Here is a 20372-nt window from a genome sequence, read left to right as displayed (position 1 = left end):
AATTTGTCTCATCCCTTCCCCCTGTCTTTTCCTTCCTGACTGTTCTCTCCTACTCTTTTTCTTCTTCCTTACGTTTTTTTTGCAACACTTTGTTGTTCTTTGCCTTTAAAGAACTAGAAAAAAGAAAAAGAAGTCCGACAGATGGCGCTGTCACTCCAATTGGCAAGGATCCTGCATCAACCCCGAGAGCAGAGCCGAAACCTGTGATGCAGCTGCCGGTACCTCAGCTCATGCCAAAGGCACCAAGCCCTGCAGGGAAGGGGCCAAGGGAGTTTGACACGAGGAGTCTAAAGGAAGAAAATTTTATTGCTTCCATTGGTGTGTACTGAGGTGCATGTGAAGTGCAGGAGGGGCTTCTATCTTGGCATTAGGTTCTATTTGCATTTTCTTCATTTTAACACTCTACATTGCTGCTGTAACATGCTTCATTTACACCTTGGATCGCAAGGAATAATCATGTGTGTCTTCTCTTGCTCTTGGAAAAATATTTTCCAGGGCAGTTTTCTCCCCAGAGCTTTCTAGTTTTAATTGTTTCTGAATGTCATCACACTTTAGACAACTTTGTTTTTTGCTCTATGGCTGATGTTTTCAAGTAACAGAAAATGGCCAAAGGGAAACAGAGCCAGTAGGACTTTGGAAAGGGCAAATATGGAAGGGACTGTGTGAAACAGTTTTCATTCCTGACTACCTCTGGATTATTGAGTGTGTATCCTGATAGAAATGTGAACCAGAATCTGATAATTGTTAGTAATAAAAAAAAAACAGAACAGATTTCATTGCTTATATGTATGCATTTTAGCTTTGTAGTGTCAGTGATTAGGACTGATGGATCTTCCTTCTGTGCAATGGCAAATAGAATGCTTGCCCTTCTAAACAGCATCTGCTAGGCTTGTTACTGGAAAAATTTCCACGCATGTTCCATAGCTGGAAAACAAAGAAAATGACTGGGGAAAAAATTAGAGGTAAACTTAGAATTCTGTTTTACCTTTAAAAAAAAAAAAAGTTGGGGAGGGGCTTTGTAGATGTAGGGGGGGAAAAAACAAGATTTAGGTTTGGATCCAACCTGCATACAAGAGAAACGTACCATCAGCAGATGAGGAAAACCCTGTATCAGCTCCAAAAATGTTATGTTAAATTTTAGCCATTGCTTCTTATATCCTGTTTAAAAGAACTTTTAAATGGAATCATTGTATGGAAGATTCCTTCTAAAAGCAGTGTGCTACAGTGGGACTATATATCCAGTATGTTGTATAAGACAAGGGAATGTGTGCACGGGGTGCTTATGTGCAGAAGCTTCAGACGATCTTTGCTGTGCCCATGTACTAGCTGCAGGTTGAGCCCTTCTGAATTGATTCTGAGTCCTTCTGACTTTGCTTTCTTGATCCAAGAGGTAATGGAGGCAATTGCACAGAAACAAGAGGCTTGCACTCTGTTTGGAAATCTCACAGGGAGCTAAAAGAATTCAGATTTCCAGTATTTCAACTTAGTGGTTTGGTTGGCTCTGAGCTATTTAATTGCTTTTCTGTAGAAAAAGGGAAAAGGCAGGTATGTTTCTGACACAACTAAGAATAAAACAAACTCTGGGCCAGAATTCTTGTGAAGAATGAAGAGATACTTTGGATTGGATTGCTCAGCTAGCTCCTTTCCCTCAGATGATATTAATACTCCATGAAGGGGGAAATCATAGGGACCCCAGACAGTTTGTGTTTGTGAAGCATTGTAAGAAGTGCTTTGCAAAAGAAGTACTATTTAATACTCTCTGTTAGAACTACTGTTGCCAGAATATTAAACAATTTCACAATGTTCAAGGACAGGCAACAGGAAAGTGTTTATTGGTGGTTCTGATGCTCTAATGGTTTCCACTTGTCTTCTACGAAAATAAATTACAAGGAGGATATGATTTCACCAAATCTGGACAAGGACAGTTTGAAAGACTTCCATGTGTTTCCTGAAGCCTTTTTATCTCTCTTTCTAACTCCTTTTATCTGTCGCCAAGAACCGTGAACTACTGTGCAAGTCAATCTTTGAGAAATTACTGTGAAAACAATGTAGCATCCATGTTTGTCTGACTCTTGATCTGTAAGTAAAGGGAATTTCTCCTGCATTGCAGGAGGATCATTTAAAGCTGCTTTGTATTCCCTTTTGGTCATTTACGGAAGCTTCCATAAATGACAATACCTTGGATATACAAGGTCAGAGTTAAAGTCATGGCTAGGCTGAAATCTCATCTGGAGTGAAATGCAGATTCTCCTCTTAGTTAAACTAACTCTTCTTTAGAGAAGAAGCATTTGGTAAAAATTTAAATTTGTTGAAATAACAAAATATGTGCAAGTAATTCCATTTAAACATTAAAAAACACTGGAGCAGGTTGTCTAGATAGACTGTGGAGTCTCCATCCTTGGAGATATTCAGAACCTGAATAAACAAGGTCCTGAGCAACTTGCTCTAGTTGACCCTGCTTTCAGTGGTGAGGGTTGGACTAGATGATCTCCAGAGGTTCCTTCTAACCTCAGCAATTCTGTGATTGTATGAAGTTTGGATGGTACTTACAGCCTCAAGTTACAGATACATAAATAAAACTCAATAAATCAGTTGGTGTTATGTAGACAAAATGCAAATAGAGACACTACCTGTGTGCCCTAATCTGAAAGAGGAAACGCCAGAATGAAAAGTAGGTCATCAGCATCGTGAAGTAAAATCATGTACAACCCTTTGTTCCCAAGAGCTGCTGTACATGCACTGTATGTTAATAATGGCAATCAAACTGGATCTCTGAGATCTAGAGATATGATAGCTGTACAGTTTTCTTGCACTACAGGAACCACACCCAGGAGATTAGCAGAATTCTCAGAAGTTCAAGGTGGATATGTTCCTGCTTAAGCCCTTTTGTTGTTCTTCAGAAAGCATCTGGCTGCCTACTTCTCTTTTCAGTATGTGGTACTGATAACAGGGAAACTTGTTGGTGTTCGTTGTTCTTATTTGCGAGGTGAAGAGTGAAGGTTTTTTATCAGTCAAGGATTGGTCTTTGCTTTAATGCCTAATTGCCTTAGCTAGGAAATTGATTGTGAAAATGATGGTCTCTGATCCTTCCTTTCCTAAAAGACCACCAGTTGTTTGCTTGCTTCCAGGGTTCCTGTATTTTTCTAATTACCATGGTCTTTACCTGTATTGCTGACCTTTTGTCAGGACCCTGGTGGCCCTGAAGTTGATAGATGATAGTTTTTCCCCTTTGCGCTAGTGGCTGGTTTAGTTTTATTGCATACTTAGAGTAGCTGTCAATGACAGTTTCAGTATTTTCTAAAGTCTACATTTCTTTTTTTAATAATTGTTTAATGCTTGCAGCTCAATGGATATTCTACAGTTTTTTTGGAAGAGGGAAGATTGTGCTACCTATTATTTAAATTGTCTGTATGAGATCCTTTCTGGACCTGCTGTCCTGTTCAGTTCAGGCACAGTATTTTCTGCCCATTGAGTTTATTGAAGGTTTTTCTTTTCCTCCTTTACAAGGTAGTTGAGAGTAAAACCTAGGCTCTTTTTAATGTGCTGGGAAACACTCTACATTCTCAACCCCTTCTTTGGCATAGACTAAACTTTGAGACAGAATAATTCTAAGAAATGCTGAGTTAACAGGCAAGTCAGATGAAAGTAATTTAATAGCAGGTATTGTAGCTTTCAGACTGGTAAAACCATACAGATTGAAAACTCAAGAGGCCAGATGTTTTCAAAGCCTTTGTAACAAACAAATTGAGCACATCTTTTAAAGGGATTGTTGGTGTGTACCAGCATGTGCTGAACTAGATAAGCCTAAAAGATGCTGTTTGGATCCATAAGCAATTTTATCCTATCCATCTGTGCGCTTATCAAAGTTGAAGGAATATCCATCAATCACAAAGCAGAAATGGAAATTGGTTGGCTAGCAGCCATCTTTCTAGTCCTCCTCCCTTTTTATATTTTCCTTGCTCATGATACTTTTAATGGGAATATTTTGGAGCCTTTGTCCATAATTGTAACACTATCCTTTTGTTTTTAGGAGACCTTTTTTCCAAACAGAATTTTTTTAGAGTCTGTCTTGCCTTAATTTCTGCCATCTGCAGGGTGAGATGGGTTCCCAGCACACTTCCGGTAGCCTTCTAGTTGCGCAACAAGTTCCCTAGAAGAGCAAGAGAATGTTGTGCTTCCTTTTCCTTGCCTTTCCCTTTGCTGCTTTTCCAAGTGTCTGTGCCTCTGTACCATTCCCAGCCTCAGCCACGCTTATGAGAGAGGACAGCGCCCAGCATTCAGACTCAGTTCAGCATTCCAGCTTGTAACAGTGCCTTTGGGCCAAGAGGCCAGCACCTGGAATGGCTGGATATTTCTGAGCACAAAGGATGATTGCATTTCAGAGGGCTGAGGAATGTGGGTGAGAGAAAAGTGCAAGTGCCCCACCACTAATTTGTCTCAGGGCTAAGCTTCAAATGAAAAGAGTATATGCAGGCTCCAGATTTTTTTTCCTTTTTCCGCTGTGTTGTATGCTCTTACCGAATCCCTTGACTTGGCTGGAGTGCTGTGACCTAATTCGGATTTTGGAAGGTGGCATTAAGCACAACTAATATCTTACTCATTTTTCTTCTTCCCTATTTTGCCTTTCTTCATACCCTGATAGGAACAAACGGATGCTGAGGAGTTCAGCTTTTTGTGTGAAGGACCGGTTGATAGGCAGTTATGTATGTTTTGAGAATACTGCCGAGTCAAAAATAATTTGTTTTACTTGTAAGCTTTTCTCTGTGTTAATTTAAAAAATATAATGTTGGTTAAATATTGTATTAACCTACAATTTTAACTTTCTTGGAATTGCTGCTGCTGCTTTTCAGCTGTTTTCTTTTAATGTTACAGACTAAAGATATGAAAACATTTCTGTTTAATTAGAGCTTCTGTGATGCCTACGTTTTGGGGAGTAAATATCTGACAATCTTAAAGTCCTTTCTCAGGAAAGGAGATGAATTGCAATGTTGTGTTCATAATAGCTGTTTTTGCTTAGTTGGTTCACTGCATGAAGTCATTTCTAACATTTGAATTTTCTAAATTAGAGATGATGCAGTGCACTATTCCTAACTTTGAGATCTTGCAAAGTGGTTGTTAATTAACCCTTCACTCAGTAGTTGTCATAAATGTCTGCTTTTTTTGGAGATGAAGGGGTGGGTTTTTGTTTGATTTTTTTTTTTTTTTCCCCCCATTTTCACCTGTCTGACCAGCTGCTGACTCTTTCTCTTTCTCTCTTGCTTGCAATGCATCTTGGGTAGAATTGTGGAACAAGCACCAGGAAGTGAAAAAGCAAAAAGCTTTGGAAAAAACGAGTAAGGAAACGATAAAAACTCAGAAACTGACTCCCCCAGCCTCCCCATAACTGCCAACTCCCCAGGTGCAGGGTGAGCTTGCATCTATGGCACATGGTTTTTATACCCACAAGAGCAAAAGGTTATCATCCAGGGGAAAGCCTGTGTCACAGAGGAGGCCAAATAGATCAATTTCCCCTGGGGAAACTGCATTCAAATGTCTTCCCCTCTTACCCCCCATATGTTAGCCTCTTCAGAGAAGGAGAAGCATATCTTGCCTCCTCACTATATGAGTTATACTTGGAATGATTTTAAAAGACATTCCATCTGCTTTCTTAAAAATTAGAGACTGTTTTTTGCCCAACAAGTACTTGACATGAATATGTAGTTTGATTGAATCTTATTGGAGTGAAGAATTCTCTATTCTTTCAAGCCCTGGGATGGCAAATTTTGTTACCTGGCGTCAGCTATGGATAGTTAGTTTCTGACTGCAGTCAATCTGCAAACAGGAAATTGCTTTTGAGGAGGGGAGAGGTGGTGCATATGAAGAACTGTATTTAGTGATGGTTGTTAGAGAATAGCTTCATAATGAGGAACCTGATTTTGTTTCTATATCACATGTTTAAGAGAAAGGAGTGAAGTAGTCTGAGGTTGTTTGCAGAGTCTAGTAGTCTCTAAATCTGCAGGAATCTTATCATTGAAATATGTATACATGTTATCTGCAGATGCAGTACAACGTTTTGTTGTTTTGATTATCTCTATTATAAATAGGGACATATGATATACAGACAAGAGATAGTTTATAACAGCTGTGATGTGGTAGGTGTTTTCCAACTGTAAGAGAGCATAATTCCTGCTTTGCAGAGCTGATGCCCTTTTTACAGAGTGGAGGGGGGAGAGGGTTAATAGTAAGCGGAACAGATAAAGATTCCTGACATTCTGATTAGGCCTGGATTTGTTGCATTAATTTCAGGCTCCTCAGTTAGATACTTCAGTTAAGTGCAAAGGAACATCTGGAGTCAATTCAGAATGGGCCGCCTCTGAAGTACATCTTAGTGCATTTAAGATCTAAATTGATGCCTGCCAAGGTAGGAGGGTGTGTAAGACAGACACGTAGCACATGCATACACCTACTCTCCCAAAATGGGCCCTTCAGTTAGGTGCCTACATTAGAAGGGATAAATTGGGGTTTTGATGTTTCTGTGTAATAGTTATCCAGCTCCTCTAACAAGCTAAGTGGAGGGATGCAAGTGCCTGTAAAGTGATAGTAACAGCATGTGATTGTGGTTAATGTGCTCCTTAAACTCTGTTACCGGTATTGCCCACCATTGTCAAATTCCTGAACTGATTTAGTCAGCTTCACTTACTCTGAAAGTCAAATTGACAGAATGTCAATATGTTGGTGGGACAGGGAACTCTTAAATTACTTAAAACACACAACTGAAGTTCAGTATTCTTGCTGAAGTAATGATGTATAAAACTTTACGCTGCATCGTTATTCAGGGCTAGAAATGGTAGCCATTTGAATGACTGTGGAAATAGGAGACTTCTAGAAACATGACATGTTTCAGTGGAAAATATCCTAAGAACTTGGGATTTTTAGTTGGTCTTGTGTTTTCTAAATTTTGTTTACATTTTTTTCTTTACATTAGAATCTTTGGCAATTTGACTTACAGTAACCAAGGCATATGGATTTATATGTAGAAGACTATAATAAATGAAACTTCTGTAAAACATTTCACATGGAGAATTCTTGGTTAAGTAGTAAGCTAGTACAATCTGCACAGCCCGCTTATGGCTTTGCTATTCATAAGTTACATACCATCTCAAACTCACTCCCACAAATCTTTGTATATTATCCTTGTCTTTCTCCCCTCCCTTCCCTCTCTCTTTACTTTTTGCTGTCTCCCCCTCTCTAATATTACCTATAATATAAACATATTCATAATTCCCAGGTGGTTGTGATTAGTGGTTATAAGATACGGTGGCATTGTTTGCTGAGAGATACTGGATATAGTCATGGGTATAATACAAATACTCCAGCTGCTGGTCATGTCTTCCTGTTACTGAATGGTTGGCAGATATGGATATGGCAGAAATTTTGCATTCAGTCTCTTCCCCTTTCTGAGCTTAGTGGTTTTCTGTGTACAGTCTATAGCGCATTCTTTTCCTGCCTTGTTACTTACAGTGCTTTCCAAATTTTTTTTCAGGCTCTACCTCTCCTTCATTCCCTTCTTTTCCTTCTGCCATCCCATCAGAGGACAATAGATAATAGAATTTGAGAACTGCATGGAGAATTGATCTTCAAGTTCTCTCTCTCTCTTTTTTTTTTGCCCCCTCTGTTTTGTTCTCAGACTGGGTAGATTAATGAATGCATGACTTAAGGCTTTTGCTGAATCCCTCTCTACTGATCTATGGTGATTGCAAACTCTGGAGAGCCATTTGATATGTAATTGGCAAATGTTGTGAAGTACGTCATACAAGCCTCTTCCTTGAAATTCTTATTGATGTGACACCAGTTATCACTCTGCTTTGTGTGTTCATGCCATGTTTTGCCTGATTTTTGCCTAGATAATTTTTGATGGGCAACCTAACAAACTCTGCCAAGAAATTGAGCAAATTAGCTGTTCAGAAAAGTATTCTGACTTTACATACTTATGTATCCTTTATTTTACCAGGAATAAAGTAAGTGGCTTCCCAGAGTTGAATAGCAACTGCTCTGCATGTATTGTTATAACTGGAAGCTATTTGACCTTTGTCTGTCCTCTTCTCTCTTTTGAATGGCTAATAAAGGTACTGTTTAGTGATAGTCACAGTTGGGCTATGCCTTTGGAGTATTTGAAATCCAAACTAAAACTTGAACAATGGCAGATGTATCCTGCTGGTCTTGTTGTTTACAGTACCAAGGAATAAGAAATCAAAGAAGAAAGAAAGTTGTTTTCATAGTATTGTCCCTGCTTCCAGTCTGTCATCTGCTTTCTGCCATACTGGTTTTCCTCGGTACAATAATGATCTACTTTTTCCTTTTGCTCAGGGCCAGAAGGTGTGAAACACTTTGATTTGGGAGAAACAGATGAGAAAAAATCACAAATCAGTGCAGACAGTGGCCTCAGTTTGGCCTCAGGTTCTCAGGTCAGTCTCTCCTATGCTTGTTTTACTTACATGATAAGGTAAAGGATTCTTCTAGTTACTACTTAATTGTGGAAAGACTTCTAGAGTCTGAGAATTTCTGAAAGGCTCATTTAGTAATATTTCTTCCCTCCTTCCTTAGGGGACTGATCTTTGCTAACTCCTCAATTGTATGACCCCATGGTCTATTTGACATATAGACAGTATGGTCTCTTTAGCTGGCTTCCTGCGGCAAGGAAACATAAGGCCTGTGTTTTAAAACCCAAAGGAATGGGAAGTGGTATTCTTCCCTCATGAAAAAAATTGAACTAATGTCTTTTGTTCCTGTCCCCTCTATATGTTTAATTGCAGAAGAGTGATTTGGACGCTGTTCCCAGCGGAGGACCAGCAGTTATGGTCCGAAGTACAAGCCAGGATTCTGAAGTTAGCACAGTGGTAAGATATGCCTAAAGTGAAAGCTTGATGTGATTCACTGGTTGATAAAGTGGGGGAGGGCATTTTGTGCATATATTTTTGTGTATGGTACGGCTGCGCACTGCCATGCATACATAATAGTGTGTGGCTGGCAAGCAAGTGTGCCTGATGGAATATGCATACAGTTCTATTAGCAGATTGCGTCCTTCATATATGATGCTCTTTGCTGTTATGTGTTCCTACGGATTGGTGACATATGTATATCTATGGAACTGGTAGATTGCAATCACTTTATAAATATGACTTAGTCCTGTGTAATACTGCCTATGAACAATAAAAGTTTAAAAGTGTAACCTGAGAGTAAAAAAAGCAGATGGTTCAATGCATTAAGAGTAAGTGCAAAATTTCTGATGTATTAATATAAAGCACTTGAACCATATCAAAATATGGCGGCTCACTTCTTATTAACTGCAGGGCCTGGAGGGAGAAAGTAGCAGAATGCGTTCAGAGATAGGGAATGAGCCTGCTTCCTCCCACACGTTATCTGATGTGGCATATTCCAGGGTAAAGCCCAAGGAACTTTCCTGTTTTTTTTTTTTTTTTTTTTTTTGGGGGGGGGGGTTGTGGTGTGTTTTTTGCTTTTTTCCTTCTTTAAACTGCTGTGTACCTGTTAATATCTAGCTTTCCATGACCTGTTCTCAGCTTGGAACAAGAATAATACTCTGACTATCTTTCTCTAGTGGACCCAGAAATTATATTTCCTGAGAGGTTTTTGAGTCTCTCTCCATCTTGCTCTGCATAGCAGGATTTGGTGAGAGGATCATATCATTAAAAGAGAGATGCCAAAAGTGGCCTTCAGTTGTACTGCTTATTAATTTATGCCTTAGGAGGAAACACCTTTCAACTTTTCTTTCCACAGTGTCTTGTCTATTGAAGGTAACTGCTTTATTCTTCTCCACAGGTTAGTAACAGCTCCGGAGAGACGTTAGGAGCAGACAGTGACTTAAGTAGCAGTGCTGGTGATGGCCTGGGTGTGGAAAATGGTGGCAATCTGACAGGGTCGAGGGGTACTGTGTCAGACAGCGAAATTGAGACAAACTCTGCTACTAGCTCTATCTTTGTAAGGACACTCCAGACTTTCCTTTTCTTCTTCTTCTTATTTTTTTAATTAAATCTTGTACTGTAATCATTTCAATGTGTGTGCATGCATGGAAGAGGATCTCTGATTATATTGTAAGGATTAGTCAGCACTGACTTACAATATATACTATCAAATATATACTACAATACCAAAATATTAAAGAATTAAATTTTGTATGGATCCATGAACTGGTTTTATTTCCTGTGCAATACATGGTCCTCTGAGAATAGTAGATTCACATCTCAACCGATGTTACAGGTTCTAACAATGTTTGTCTCCCTCATTCAGTGTTACTCTCAACCAAGTGTACATTTAATCCCCCTTCAGATACATAACAACTTTGGGCATTGTTCGACCTTAACTAAGAGGAACTGATCCCGTTCTGTAGCAAACAGCTGTTTGCTACAGGAAAATGATGATTCATCATAGGTTTAGCAACTGTTCTGTTGCTTTTAAAGCATTACTTTAATACTGTCTGAAGCGTCATCATCACTTTAAATATCTGCTCCAAGTTAGTGGATCTGTATGAACTAAAATTTAAGTGGTCTGAGAGCACATTTTGTTTTTAAAGTTTTTGACTATTGTAACCTCTAATATACATGTTCTTACCAAGAAAACAGTTATATACCTGATTTGGTTAAGCTGACCTATCAGCCAAATATGAAATGAACTTGCAATGCCTCAAGATTGGTCTGTGTTCATTATTTTATAATCCTGATTAGATTGTTAAAAACCTTTATATGGTCATTTACATCTAATTTTAAGTAGCAAACAAAATCATGCTTCACTGCAGGTTTCTTCAAAGAGCATGAGTATGGTGTAACCATGTCAGCCTGTTTAGTTGCAAGATAGTGTCTTCTCAATTTCTAGAGCTGGACTTTTTAAAAAACACTTTTCAGTTTTCTGGATATTTCTACCTGATTACTGAATCTAAGTGAAATTTTAAGAAGCCCTGCAACAGGGATTTAGAACAGAGAAGCCAGGGGTATGTGATGTGAGATGAATGTCAAGTACTGCAACATAGTTTATCTGGTGGTAGGGAGACGGAAAGGCTCACTTGCTTTATCTTCTATTAGTTGCTGGCTGATAGTCCCTGCCTACAGTACTTCAGACCAAATTATATGTAATAACTTGTTAAATGTTGGTAAGTTGACTGTGTGTCTGAAACTTTATGAATGATAAATGAAAGATAAATATGTAAAGCGTGATGAATTTGAGACAGAACTCGGGTATTCTTATTCTGCTTGTGAAAACCCATGTTCTGTGTAGTCCTGAGAAAGTCGCATATTTGTTCCTCTTTTCCTCCCTATCTGTAAAATTACAGTGATATTCAGCTTTATTTCAAACAGTGAGAATTCAAGTTGCTCCTCTGTCACTGAACTCCAAACCTTGATACTATCCTTTATTCTGTCCAGTTTTTCCATTCTACGTCTTCTGATTCTGGAAATCTGTTATTGCTTATGTACATGGTGTTCTCCATTCTGGATCTTGGCAACAGCTTGAGCTTTTGTTATTTCTGGTTGTGGTATCTGTTATACTCTAGGTTTCTGTTGCATCTTCCTGTGCTAGTTGTACACACTTCTGTGATGAAAGCTACTGTATGGCTTCTCAGCTGTACAAAGCAGTCCAGCACTGTCATGGTCAATCCTGAATAATTTGACTAATGGCTCATTTATGTTGGGGTGCTATTGGGAAGTGTTCTGTTTCATTAATTTTCATTGGCTTCTGAATAATTTCATTTCCCCCTTTCTGCCTCATCCTCTAGCCCTGGTACCACTTTGGCCTTTACACAGTCTTGCTTATGTTGTGTGTGAAGTCCTTTGTACTCTTTTAGCCTGGGATTGTCCATTTGCACTTGTTACGCTTTGCATCAGTTTATCCAAAGGGAAACATTTTGCTTCCTCTGTGTTTGATTTCTTTGCACCTCTCTCTTTTTGTTTTTCTTTGTCTGACTGTGGACTTTTAAGTGTTTTATCTGCCTCTGTGAACAGAGCAGTTTGTTTCTTCTGTGAAAGTCTGTGGGAAAAGTGTGTATGAAAGATAGCTTGGAAGCTGCGTTTGTTACTTACAGCAGGGGAGTGCAAGAAACAGTCCTGCAGGCTGCCAAATTAATTTTTCTGACCATATTTTGTATTATTTTCAGGCAAAGTCTCATAACCTGAAGCAGAGTGCGAAGGATAACAAAGGCAGTACTCCAGGGAGAGGTCCAGAGGATGGGAACCAGCGTGTCTATCTCTATGAAGGGCTTTTGGGTAAACTTCTTTTTGGTGGGCGGATAGACTGAAGTTCAAATGAAGTTGTATCTGTGGCAGGCTTGAATTTATACATTCCCAAAGACTTTGTTTTTAACCATTTATTGTTTTCCATACTAGCAGAGTAGAGGGGCACGTTAGGGCATTCAGAGTAAAGAGAAAGATTTGCTGGGGAGATTGAATAAGAGTAAGAGAAGGTGGGTGACAGGTGTAATTTGCATAAAATATAGTTTGTCCAAGCCCCATGCTGTTCTTGAATGTGAATTAATGCTGTGGACTGCTGGGAAAAAGGGGGAGAAGCAGCTTAGCTCACCACATGTGGAAGGCTGAAGTGTATTGCTGTTCTTTGCAAACAGATCCTTCAGCATAAGTCATTAAAGAGGGATACTAAACTTGGAATACTAATGGCCCTTTGAATGTTTCCTTGAATTAGGAGTATATTGTTGCTGTTGGGTTTTTGTTTTGTTTTGTTTTTAATGTATTTCATCTGGACTTGCCATTAATCCAGAGCTTTCTCTTTTCCTATTTTTCATCCTTTCTCATTTCTACCTGCTTGGAATGGTGCAGGTAGGGATAAAGGATCTGTCTGGGACCAGTTAGAGGATGCTGCAATGGAAACCTTCTCTATGAGTAATAATCTCTTCTTTCCACTTCTCTGTGTGTTTACCATGATCTGTGTTTGTGTGTGATATTCCTGTCTCTTTGGGGCAGTGTTAACAGCAGATGAAAGAAGGTATGCTCTTAAGGAGTAGGGATGAGAGGTTCTTTTGTGGAAGGTTTTGAAAAGATTATGCCATGCATTAGAATAGGAGATATGTCCTCTCTTCTCTTTCACTTTTTTTTCTGTTGTGATATTGCTTGTGAATTTTAAAAAAATACTTTTTGTCTTTTTTGAGTATGGATTGTGTGTTGACTTACGTTATTTTCAAGGAGTGGGAAGGAAGGGGAATTAATCTTCGAGTATTTAACTGGAATAAATGCTCACTTCCTGTATTCATTGCACAGGCAAAGAGCGCTCAACTTTGTGGGACCAGATGCAGTTCTGGGAAGATGCCTTTTTGGATGCTGTGATGTTAGAGAGAGAAGGAATGGGGATGGACCAGGGACCCCAGGAGATGATTGACAGGTAAAGTTCTTTGGTAGACCTTTTTCCTATTCATTATTTCGCCTGGGCTGAAACAGTCAAAAATTATTTTAATTCTGTGGCACATGCTATTGTCACTTTGAAAATCTTGTTGCTATAATTGCTGGTTCAAAAATGAACCACTGTTTTTGTGCTGCCCAGCATCTACTGCAGCCTATATACCATCTTCAGCCAGGACACATTTCTTTTAATACTTGTAGAGAGGTGATATTTCCAGAGAAGTGGGTAATGTGGGTATAATCACAATAGGAACAGATGAAGTAGACTAGATCAGTAATAAAGCAAGGGATTTCTGAGGCAAGGTGACTATATTCTGGAATAAAAGGAAGATGCCATTGCGTTGGGATAAAGTGGAAGAGGTAAATATCTTTGCATGTTGGAAAATGCAATTTTCAAAGATATTTATAGGTGGTTTTAACTGACAGTTTTTAATTAAAATAAACGCAGGGAACCACTCTCTAGAAATACCTGTGTGACTGCTTAAAGCTAGCTTACTTCTAAGCTGTCTGTATTCACTGCCTGCTTTCTCGCTCTTTTTTCTCAGCTCTGTTAAAATCTGATCATTCTCTGCTCTTTGTACCACCTACAGCTGAAAATTGCTACCATGTAGAATGGGATCTGGAAGCCAAAATAAGAATTATTTTGTGGGATGATAGTTTATGAAAAAAGAACACAGTTTGAAAAAGAGAGGGCCTGTGCACCCAAAGACCAACCATTTTCTCTATCAGTTAAATGTAGCTGCATGGCAGAAGTAAACCTTTAAGGAAGTAGTTCTTGCACTGAGTTATATGGTCCTCTTCAAGGAATTGTAGTTGTCATGAACCTGCAGCTATGGAAGAGAAGAAATAGATAGGCCCAGTGGACTACTAAGAACTTTCCAACTGAGCATGTATTACTTAACTACTTAATAATTAATGGATATGTTTAATTAATAATCAGAACATCTTATTGGGGAATGCATATTTGGCTTAATGTTTTTGGAGGTTTTCTTTGCCTTACCTTTTATAAACAGTGCTCTGATCTCTGCCAGTGTTTTAGTTAATTGGATGAAGAATGCCTGTGAGTCTACTTCAAATCTAGCTGTCTTGCAGGTATCTTTCCCTGGGAGAACATGATCGAAAGCGTTTGGAGGATGATGAGGACCGCTTGTTGGCTACACTGCTGCATAATATGATTGCTTATATGCTTATGATAAAGGTGATCTTTTTTTCTTTATAATAGATCTAAGCAGTATATTTTATAGGTGTTGTTTTGTAGGGTGGCAGAATTCTATAAAATGCTTCCTGATCGTAATGAGAAAAGAAATTGTTTCAGCGCCTGGAGATTCTTTGAGATGTGTTGTCTGAGTTTATACAGTTCTATGCCATGGGTATGCATATATATTGCCATTTAAAATGGAAACTTTTTAGCCCTTTAGAGGACATTCTGAATTAAGTGCATGGGTTATAAATTAGGCAGAGAGCATAGCCTAACCTCGTTTCCTTTCAACTGCAAATTCCAAGTCTTCTTATGGTAGTTAGAGGTAAAAGGAGAATGTGGGCAGATTGTGCATATGAATAACTCAACAAGAAATTTGCAGTTACTGCTAAGCAACTCCCCCCCCCCCACCTCCATTCAATAAACTGTTGGGATGCACCTTAATGCTGTAGGTGACTCCTAGCAATACCTTTCCTTTAATCTGAATAATTTCTTAGGGAGTCTGAATCTTCCATCAAATGTCCCTGAAAAATCAATCTAAAATCTTGTCATGCCTGGGACCAACTGCAGTGCATGTTTCTACTGTAGCAGTCCTGTAAGAGATTGTGATGCAGTATGCTGTCAAATGCAGCAGCTGGACCTACCATGACTGAGCTGGAGATCAGCTGTTTTATTGTCTTTACAGTGGAACCAAGATATGTTGATTTGGAGAGGGAAGAGGAGTTGCCCATGCTTAGAGAAAAGTAGATAACTGTCTTTTATCTGCTTTCTAGGTGAACAAGAATGATATTAGGAAAAAGGTACGTCGTCTAATGGGAAAATCACATATTGGATTGGTGCACAGCCAGCAAATAAATGATATTCTAGATAAGCTTGCCAATCTGGTAAGTAAAACATCAATGAATGATTTATCTGTAGGAACTGCAGTAGAAGAGAAACATTTACCTGAAAATTCCTCTATAAATGCAGTGCAACACTAACTAAAAAAATTAAAAATAATTAAATTGGAGTTATTAACTACTGCTTTTATATGTAAAGTATAAAGATTGTGATTGTATGATGCTGTTTATAATATCATGTTATGCAATTATCGATTAGAGTTTCAACATAAATATGTATAAATGTGAAACTTTAGTATCAGAGTTCTGTGCAATCCTAATGTTCTCTTAATATCACTTATATCGGATACATTATTATTGTAGGCTAGTAACAATTTAACAAAAAGTAATAATAACTTAAATTTTTCTTGTATGAACAAATCAAATGAGAACTCAGAGAGGAGAGAAGCGACTGATCAACTGATACCTGATAGTTTACTAAGTAGTAGAAACTTTTGTGTCCTGTGCGTACAGACAACTGGTCCCACATCTCTTGCTCCCAGTAGGTAGAATTCCCAATATTCAAAAAATTCCTTAAATAGATTTTTTTTCCCCAGTTTCTGAATCCTCATACAAATAAATGAATTCTCAAATTTCCCATGTTCTGTCACTGTTCCTATTCACAAATCAAGTTTTGCCCTCTTATTTCCCATTCCTAGTGGTTGGTTGGTTGGTTGTTTTAAATTTTCAATGCTGCAGAATTGTGCAGTCCAAGGTCTCAAAGTTGATGAATCGAGCAGCTCATGTTTCTGAGCTAGTGTTCTAGCATCAGTGCAGGATCAATCTGGTATTACAGCATCCTGCAGTTGTGTTCTTAGACTGCCTTCTGGTTGTTTTCTCTCTGCAACAATTATAGCAATCACATTGTTTCCTTCATCAGTAGCTTTAAGACATAATGTCCTAAAGGTGCTGGCTTTGTTGCTCTTAGCTTTTTGTGTGTGTGTGTGTGTGCACGTGTCAGCTACTAAGTTTGGGTATACTTGCATTTTCAAGTATTTATCCTACAGTTGTGCTTAGTGAGGCAGGCAGTGCTCATATAGCTGCTTAAATGTGCAGCACTGTGCAGAACACATATGGGGAACTTCTGATTTAGGGCAATCTGATAGATGATAATTTTTGTAGGAGTGATAGTATTGTAACATCCTTAGTGATTATGTTGGTTTTTTGTTTAGATGAAATCAAGAAAGGAAAAAATTAAGAGACCTGACAAACTTCTAGTGCTAACTTAGCCAAGATGTTTCTTCTGTCTGTGTAGATCATTGTTTACTGTTAATGGTAATCTCTTTATTAACCTAACAATTATAGGTGAAAGCAAGCTTTCTTGCAAACAATCCCTTCTCTGGGTCCCGAAGCACATAGTCAGACTTATTAAACCCTGATAAGAGTAATGCTATTGTTTGAGGTACTTAAAACTAGACAGGATGAACATTGGAAAACCCAAACTGATTAAACAGCTAAGCAAAGAGGCACAGACTAGATGGCTTTAACTTCACCAAGAAAACAACCAAATGGGGAGAAAAGGGAAAAAAGCTTTGTTCTTACTAAGACTGTAACAAGCATTTAGTTTTTCATGCGTTACTAGGTCACAATAAGACTTGTAGGGATCAATTTCTACATGCAATTATTTCCGCTACCAGTTGCCACGCAGAATAAACCTTACCTCCTATATAGCCCATTAAGAATATAGGCTAACATATAAGTTGATAAAACTATCCAGCTATTAACACAACCATCACTAGGGTGGATGCAAGTTATGTCCTTCGAAAGCTAGTTTTCCAGAGAATTTCTACAATTGGAACTTAGTTGTGTGCCCAGAAATGACAGGAAATACTCTTACAATTATTTGGGGAAAAAACAGACCAGTTTACTGCAATGTTAACAGTTATCAACACCTCATGGTCACACACTGAGTGTGATATCAGCTTGAGTGTTGTTGTATGCTATGATAACTCTTGTAGTCACTCTTGTTGAAACTAAACTTACTGGAGTACCTTGCATAAGGCTTTGTCCAAAATTGTCTCCAATCAGCTATGTTAAAATATATATTTTTTTTTCTTTCTATGTTGAAAATGATTCTAGTGTCACCTACTGGATTTTTTTTCGTAGATCAGGAGAAATAGATTATGAAAATTCATTAATGACTGCGTGTTTTCTCCTCTAGAGTGGCCGGGAGCTCTCTGTCAGACCCAGCGGCAGCCGCCACATCAAGAAGCAGACTTTTGTAGTCCATGCTGGGACAGACACAACAGGAGACATATTCTTCATGGAGGTAGAGACAAGAATAAATGTTAACACAGCTAGTAGCATTCAGTAAATAGTATCAGAAATCTCATCTATGATTTTGTGCTCCCAGGTGTGTGATGATTGCATTGTGCTGAGAAGTAACATTGGAACTGTGTATGAACGCTGGTGGTATGAGAAACTCATCAACATGACTTACTGTCCCAAAACAAAAGTGCTGTGCCTCTGGAGGAGGAATGGCCAGGAGACACAACTGAACAAGTTCTACACCAAGAAGGTACATGTCTCATTTAACACGCGCAATACTGAAGGAAAAACAAAACAATCAAACCCTTGGTATGTCATTTTTCATGTCTTAATCAAAAAATTGCATTATATCTGCAGTAGTGATTGCAGAACTGCAATGGCTATTTAACGGCACTGACATCTGAAGCTGGCATTGTCTTATTATTTACTTTGAGACAGTACTACAGCAAGATCTAATTTCAAGAAGTTATGAGTGGTTTTTACTTTGTTTGAAGAATGCAGAGGGAGTCTAATATTTGATTCACCTCTGCTCAGCTAAAGAAAGCCTCACTATTACTAACTGTCTGCATGCAGGCTTACAAAGATAGTAAAAATACTGTGGTAGATTCATGGGAGGGAGAAGCTAAGTAAAACTATATCTTAGTAATTGAGTTGATCGTGCTACTTTTAATGGCAAAGCCGAACTGGCAGAATATAGGAAAATTTTCCTCTGTGGGCCCACGTTTGGTCTTGCTGATTTCATGTACTCTATATTCTGCACTAATTTGAAAGCCCTATTCTTCTCCTTATGATTAATTATAATCTTAATGAAATAGATTCAGCCTATTAGGAGAACTCCAGTAAGTCTCTCACAATGAACAACGAACAAAAGGTAAAGATCTGTAACTACAAGAAAGATGTTGAAGGGTTATTATTTTTAGAGCATCTTTGAGATAGGTAAAGGATTAGATTTCTGCTCCGAAAAGTTCACCCTACATAAACCAGGATCAAGAGGTCATCATAATGCAGGTGTGGAGTACAGAGGGAAGGAGGACAAAAGCAATATGTTAGAGAAGTTACTTGGAAATCTCATTTTACATATATTGGGCCTCAGATAGAATTTATTTTTCTTAAGTTATAAGCTCAGAGTAAAATTTATAAGTATTAATTGATATTAGAGAGGGGAGTTGGAAGAGGAGGAATTGAGGGATATGGCATAAGGAAATTGATATGAATAACAAAGATTATATGAGCATGACTGCTGGAGACAGAGAAGAAGGGAGGGATTGTAATATTGTTCTGAGGCTTTTTCTGCACTGGGAAACTGAGTAACAGTTAGATTGCTCATGAACATGTGCCAAGGCATGAACTCTTCACTAGCTTGTGCTATTGAGACATGAAATAGCTTCTCTGACAACTTGAAAAATAAATATAAATACCGTATAGTAATTAGCTGTGGTTGAACTTTTTATAGACTTTTTCTGTTACGTACCAGATGGGGCTCATTCTTTTTGTAGAATCTTGCTGTTCTCTTTCTTTAGTAATTTGGGAAAATAACATTGTTTTACTCTTCTTTTATGTGTTAGTGTCGGGAATTATACTACTGTGTAAAAGACAGTATGGAGCGAGCAGCAGCAAGGCAGCAAAGCATTAAACCAGGTAAGATTTTTGTCTGTTGGGAATTTTTATTGTTTAATCTGTGATGAACCATCTTTTCTATTAATAATTTTTTGAACCTTTTGTCCTTGTCCTTTTCTTTGGAAATCTAAGGTTAGCTTGTCATCTGCCTGTGCATATGCAGCAGACTTACTGTTGTCATTAGTTTGCCCCCATATACCTCACTCCAAATCCAAGCAAAAGCCAAACACCTGTATAAACAAGAGTTGTATGTAAGGAGGACTAGCTACCAGTAAAATGGTGACTTGAAAATAGTACCTGATGAAACTTCAGCTTCACTTTCTCTTCATGACTGGCAAGCTACTCCTTAGGTCCACTTATTTTCTGTTGAGAGTGTAGTCTAATAAATATGTTCATTTGTCTTAACGAATCTACAGTGATGGATCTGTAGCTTTCTGCAGACTTTCAGTGTGTAAGCCTTTTTTATATTGGAAAGTCTCAAACTGGTATAAGCCAAGCAGTGAACTTAAGCCAGCATCCTCATATCAGTATAACTCCTCCCATGTAGGCTTTTTGATTTAGCATCATCATTTGGGATAGGATAGTATAATTATACTGGTAAAACTTTCCTTGGCAAACACCCCTTTCCTCTTCCTGTGGAGTCAAAAACTCAGAAAAGTAGATTTACAGTTTGGGGGGATTAACATTATTTGAGCTCTTGGGTGGGTAATTTTTCAGTTCTGTTAGTCCCCAGAGAGCAGCAGGTGCTGTATCTACTTGGGTATTAAACATGAAGCTGGCTCATTTTTTACCTGGTTCTTGTAATGATTGCTTCTCCCTTGCTGCAGTCTTGCAGATTCAGGGTAACATCAGTGTTGGTTCATGTTTACAAATTTGTTTTTGTTGTTGTTGTTGCAACTGTTTCTTTATGTGGATGCTAGGACTCTGGCAGCCATACTTTGAGATGCAAGCCTATTTTAGTTGTGCCTTAAATGATGCCGAATCTAAGGGATCTACAGTATATTTGTCTGCAATCAGCAT

The 20372-nt window shown here is 38.4% G+C and overlaps 1 protein-coding gene across 3 annotated transcripts in view; it reads left to right on the top strand.

Moving 5' to 3' along the window:
- Nucleotides 1-20372, top strand: part of MADD (MAP kinase activating death domain) — a 61026-nt gene that overhangs the window by 26534 nt on the left and 14120 nt on the right. For 2 of the 3 annotated variants that reach the window (XM_067296366.1, XM_067296364.1), the window contains exons 19-29: nt 112-318; nt 8347-8444; nt 8793-8876; nt 9817-9975; nt 12140-12248; nt 13254-13374; nt 14484-14589; nt 15363-15473; nt 17629-17736; nt 17821-17985; nt 19301-19373. In XM_067296366.1, the coding sequence (XP_067152467.1) occupies nt 112-318; nt 8347-8444; nt 8793-8876; nt 9817-9975; nt 12140-12248; nt 13254-13374; nt 14484-14589; nt 15363-15473; nt 17629-17736; nt 17821-17985; nt 19301-19373 (1341 nt within the window). Of the gene's footprint in view, nt 1-111; nt 319-8346; nt 8445-8792; nt 8877-9816; nt 9976-12139; nt 12249-12815; nt 12879-13253; nt 13375-14483; nt 14590-15362; nt 15474-17628; nt 17737-17820; nt 17986-19300; nt 19374-20372 lie in introns of all 3 variants that reach the window. The other variant, XM_067296363.1, reaches the window with a different exon arrangement.

Source organism: Apteryx mantelli, chromosome 4 (genome assembly GCF_036417845.1).
Source record: "Apteryx mantelli isolate bAptMan1 chromosome 4, bAptMan1.hap1, whole genome shotgun sequence".
Taxonomy (NCBI): Eukaryota; Metazoa; Chordata; class Aves; order Apterygiformes; family Apterygidae; genus Apteryx; species Apteryx mantelli.
This window is presented reverse-complemented; position numbering and strand designations above follow the sequence as displayed.